General features: G+C 35.6%; 1 protein-coding gene across 1 annotated transcript; it reads left to right on the forward strand.

The window, feature by feature from the left end:
• Window positions 1-2078: 2078 nt before the first annotated feature.
• LOC109174785 lies at window positions 2079-4568 on the forward strand. The gene has a single exon (XM_019324025.1). It carries the CDS (start codon window positions 2079-2081, stop codon window positions 4566-4568), a length of 2490 nt encoding a protein of 829 aa, XP_019179570.1.
• Window positions 4569-5818: the final 1250 nt, after the last annotated feature.

Here is a 5818-nt window from a genome sequence, read left to right on the forward strand (position 1 = left end):
TCATATAAACAGGTCACAATTCAATTTCAGGTCATTCACATCATCATTCAATCAATATCCTTGTCACACAAGCACACTTTGGTGGCGCCACGGGACCAATCGCAGCACCCTACCTCATACCACAGCATGAAGGAATTGACCGCAGCCAATTTGCATAGACCGTCGATGGATTCAACGGCGGACCACAGCCCTACACACCGCTGACACGTTCAGTCGGTGGACTGTGATCCTCTTTTGGGGACTGCGACCCTACACACCGCTTGACGAGCTCAGTCGGTGGGTCGTAGTTTATCAAAGCCCTACACACCGCCTGAGGGATTCAGTCGGTGGACTATGATCTTTGGGGACTACGACCCTACACAGCGCTGGCAGATACACTCGGTGGATCGCAGCCGACCATAGCGCTACACACCGCCTGACGAACTCAGTCGGTGGGCTATGGCCTTCCTCGTGGCTTGTAGCCCTACACACCGCCTGACGCGTCCAGTCGGTGGACCACAGCACACGAGGCCCATGAGGTGGACCGCAGCCCTAGTAGTGAGTCACTTGATAAGCTTAATTTCTAGGCATTATTTAGAGTAATTTTAGTTAGTGATTTGCATAAATAAATTAAGTTTTAGGATTAATTATATTATAATTATATTATAAATATTATATTTAGTATATGTTATTAGTTTAGGCTAGTTTAGATTCGTTTTAATAAATATTAGGCTAATGTTACATTTTTATTAATATAAATAAGAGTTTTATTTTATCTATAATATTAAATTCATTTGGTAGTTTTATATCTTAAATTAGTGTTTTAATTATTAAGTTTAGTTAAGTGGTGTCATTAGGTTAATATAATAATAATAATTATTTTAACTTAAGTTTGTTTTTTGTTTGGTTTCTTTTACAGATTAACGCAGCATAGAAAGAAAAATAAATAGATAAGGGATTAAGGTTTTTGTTTTGAAGGATTGGAGGGACGGCGGACGGCAGAGGAAAAAAGGAAGAAAAGAATAGAGGAAAAATACGAGAGAAGAATACGGAAGCTTGGGAGCGGCAGCGGTGCTTCAATGGCGACTATCATCTCTTAGGCTTGAACTATTTTTCTTCCTTACTTCTTATTTAAATTTGCAGAATATTATTTCTTGAACTTTTCATACGTTTAATTATGATTATTGGCTAGAACTTAAATTAGGGATTTGGATTAGCCTAAATTAGATTAATTGACTATTATTCAAATGTGTTGATTCTTCTAATTTCAGTTTAATAATTGAATTTGATTATATTTATTTTATGTATTTTAATTGTGGATTGTGTGACTGGCCATTGCATAATTCTAATATTAGGGTTCATGAGAAGAACTGACAGGTGAATTATGAACCTAGAACTCGTAAGATAAACACAATTGACCTAAACTAGACATAGCTTTAGGTATTTGTGGTGATATTTGATTGTTGCTTAATGGGTTTAATTAATGTTGGTGAGATATCGACGGATGATCACAGTTAATTGGATACAACCTAGTAGCTCGACGGAGTATTAGGATATATTTGAAACAATCATCACTATAGTCATAAGAATTAATACTTAGGAGAGTTAGTTAATTATCTAATAGGTGAACCCAAATCCCTAGTATTCTCTCAATTGAAATTTCCTTTATTTTGAATTCATAAAATATTCTTTTTAATCACATTAATTCTATTTATTTGAGATTTTCCTTATCAACAATTTGATTATTAAATATAACAGTTAATAGTGTTCTTCGTGGGATCGACCCTGGAATACTCCAGGAATTTATACTGTGATTGACTCTGTGCACTTGCAGATTATAGCAATCAAGTTTTTGGCGCCATTGCCGGGGAACACTTTTATTAAACTGTTTTCTTTAAGTTTTTCTTTTCAAATTTATTTAAGTTGTTAGGTTCGTTATTATTTTATTCTTATTTTTATTAAGTTTTTTTTTTTGTTTTTATTTTATTCTGTTTATGAACTTAAGGCGATCACTGAGGCATAAAAACACTGAATTATTCCCTATTGATCTTGAAATTGAGCGTACTTGCAGAAAAAACAGGGTACGAAGGCGGCTTGATATGGCTGAAAACAATAGAGTGGGTCAACTGGATGACCCCGTACCACCAATAGTTCCACTTCCTCAAAATCTAGCAGCTCAACCACGTCTTCGTGACATCCAAAGACCGATAATAGTTGTTAATCCTTCTTGCATTCAATTATCTGATGCAGCTAGAAATTATGAACTCAAGACTTTCCATCTGAATATGCTCCCTACCTTTAACGGTTTGGGAAGTGAAGATGCTTTGGGTTTCATGCGAGAGCTCTATAGTACGGTACAAACTTTACCTTTAAATAATTTGTCTGAAGAAGAGCTTAGAATGAAATGTTTTCCATATTGCATGAGGGGAGATGCTAGGCAGTGGTTGTTAAATTTACCAGAGGGTTCTTTAAGAGTTTGGGATGATGTTTACAATGCTTTCATGTTTAAATTTTATTCATCTCAAAAGACAATGGACTATAGGAGTAGGATATGCACTTTCACTCAAAGAGAGGGTGAATTATTTCATGAAGCATGGGATCGTTTTAAATTGCTTTTGACACAATGTCCACACCATCAATTCCCATTGTTATTGTTGACACAATTCTTTTGTGATGGTTTAGCTCCTAATTGTCAGTCTCTTGTAGATACTGCTGCAGGTGGATACACAGGTGATAAAAATAGTGATGAATTAGAAGCTATCTATGAGAGCTTAGCTAGTAATTCTCGACAAAAGGCAGTGAGAGGTCGAAGAACTACTGTGCATGAAATTAGCACACAATCTGAGTTGACAACACAAGTGGCTGAATTGACTAAACAGATGAACTTGTTGATGACTCGTGATAGTTCGAATAAAGAATTTTGTTCTTATTGCAATACATATGGTCATAATTCTTCTGTTTGTATGAATGCAGAGTCATCACAACCATCTTATGAGGAAGCTAATTACATGGGATCCAATATGGGTAGGCAACCACCAAGAAATGATCCATTTTCTAATACATATAATCCAGGTTGGCGAAATCATCCTAACTTCTCATGGAGAGATCAAGGTAATGCAAGACCAATGGGACCACCCGGATTCCAGCAACAAGGACCATCAGGATTCCAGCAGCAGCAATACAGACCTTTCCAGCAGCTACCTGCACCACAACAGTCTCAACTTCCTGCTCAGGAGAAAAAGCCTCAATTGGAAGAGATGTTCATGCAATACATGGCTAGCCAGGACACGATGATGAAGAAAATGGATGCAAAAATTGATAAGTTTGCTCAATCCAGCCAAGCATCCATTCATAATTTAGAGCTGCAAGTAGGTCAGTTGGCTAAATTGGTTGCAGAAAAAGATCGAGGTAAGTTTCCTAGTAACACTGAAATAAACCCTAGGGAAGGAGCTATGGCTGTCACTTTGAGAAGTGGTAAGATATTGAATGAAATTATGACAGAAAGTGAACCCATGAGGGTTGAAAAAAAGAGTGATAAAGAAGAGGAACAAGTGCCTAAAGAGAATTCTAGTGATCAAAACCTCACTTCCTCTACAGTAAAACCTTATGTACCCCCCATTCCATATCCACAGAGGTTACAAAAGAGGAACCAGGACAATAACTTTAAAAGATTTTTAGAGGTTTTTAAAAAATTGCAAATTAATATTCCTTTTGCAGAAGCACTTGCTAATATGTCATCTTATGCCAAGTACATTAAGGAAATTGTGTCTAATAAAAAGAAACTGGAAGAGTTTGCTACTGTGCACTTAAATGAGGAGTGTAGTGCTATTCTACAAAGCAAATTACCTCCTAAGCTAATGGATCCAGGAAGTTTTTCTATTCCTTGCACTATTGGTAATACTGTTGTTGATAAATGCTTATGTGATCTAGGTGCCAGTATTAACCTTATGCCTTTAACTCTTTTCAATAAGTTGGAAATAGCTGATATGAAGCCAACAACAATCTCTCTTCAACTTGCTGATAGATCAGTAAAGTACCCGCTTGGAGTAGTGGAGGATATATTGGTAAAAGTTGGTAAATTTTATTTTCCTGCTGATTTTCTGAGTCTTGATATGGGTAGTGATACAGATACATCTCTTATACTTGGTAGACCATTTTTGTTAACAGGAGGAGTATTAATTGATATGCCTTTAGGGAAATTGATTTTTAGAGTAGGTAAAGAAAAAGAGGAATTCTTTATCTCTACGGCTGTAAAATTACCAACTTTTGATGAATCATGTCTTTCTGTTGATGTTATTGAGAACCCTTCAGAAGAAGAATTTGTTAAGCATTCACCTAGTGAAACACCACATCAACTTGAACTTAACCCACCTTCATTGCGGTTCAAATACGAATTTTTGAGTAACAATGATACTTTTCTTATGTTTTCTTATGCTCATTTACTTCATGCAAAAGAAGAGAGATTGTGGAGAACATTGACTAAAGCTTGGCATGACAAAAATAATTTTTGGAGAGAATTCAATGTAGGGCAAGAAGTTTTGTTGTCTAATTCTTGTCTTAAGTTTTTTTCTAGAGAAGTTGAAGTCTAGATGGTTTGGTCCTTTCATGGTCACTAAAGTTGGTTCGTATGAGGCCATAGTGATTGCAAGAGAGAAAAAGAGACCATTCATGGTTGCTTCACCAAAAGGCAGCCCCGGAAGAAACTGGCAACTAACAGGGAAGTTTCCTGTTTATTTCATTTTCTCATACTTGCTTTTATATTTAACATTGAAGACAATGTTGAGTTTGAGTGTGGGGAAGGGACAGTAAGATTATGGGATGTTTTATGCAAAATAGGCAATATCAAAAAAAATTATGCATTTTTCTTGCAATTTTCTGCAACATTTTCTGCATTTTTCTATTTTTCTGCATTAATTTTCTGCATTTTTTCTGGAATTTTCTGCATGCATTTTTCTATTTTTCCTGCACTAATTTTCTGCATTTTTATAGAATTTTCTGCATCTTTTCCTTCATTTTTCTGCAATTTTTCAGCAAAATAAAGTTTAAAAATTGCCATCTAATGACTATGTTGATTGGGAGATAATTTCTAGTGTTTTGGGAGTGCATAATATCATTGAATGTGTTTGGCTATATGTATGCTTGCATAGAGTTGCTAGTCAAATTCTGTCACACCGTGAGCTTTTGAGCCTAGAGGTTGCCCACTGCAACTTATTTTCATTTTGAGTGTTTATTGCCTTCTTTGATTGTGTTACTTCTAGAACTTGCTTTATACCATTTCAGGGCTACATGTTATATGATGACACAAGAATGATTTAGGCATTAGGAGTAGCCTTATGGCCTTAAAAATGACCACATCCTTATACATGTTATATTTCCCCTAGTGAACCACTTTGAGCTTTAAAATAAATATAAGACATTTTTCTTCATTAGCCAATCCCAAAGAACCTTTGCTCATAAAAAGAAGCCTTTTAACCCGTCCTTGAGTCAGTAGAAGTCATTATTTCATTTATCTGTGCAAGATGACCAAAAGTGATGAAGTATGAGTGAGGTTGGAGTTGAAAGGTGATTGTACAATTGGTTTTCTTTGAGTGAAGAATTATTTGTGATCAAAGGATGTGAAAATGAAAAAAAAGAACAAAATGATATGTTCTAATTTTGTGGGTTGAAAATCTTGATAGCCCAAACTTTTGTGCTCATTTTATTCTTAAAACGATTTGTGAGCAATGAAGGCATGATAGAAATTTGATGATTATGGGAAGAGTACTATTGAGGGTGATGTGGAAACGATGAGCTATCTATTTGGTTTTACCAGAGAAAAAAAAAAAGAGAAAAAGGAAAA

Source organism: Ipomoea nil, unplaced genomic scaffold, assembly GCF_001879475.1.
Source record: "Ipomoea nil cultivar Tokyo-kokei standard unplaced genomic scaffold, Asagao_1.1 scaffold0663, whole genome shotgun sequence".
Lineage (NCBI taxonomy): Eukaryota > Viridiplantae > Streptophyta > Magnoliopsida > Solanales > Convolvulaceae > Ipomoea > Ipomoea nil.

Bases quoted from the DNA above. Each gene is read 5' to 3' on its own strand.
- LOC109174785 (XM_019324025.1), top strand. From the start codon at position 2,079: ATGGCTGAAAACAATAGAGTGGGTCAACTGGATGACCCCGTACCACCA.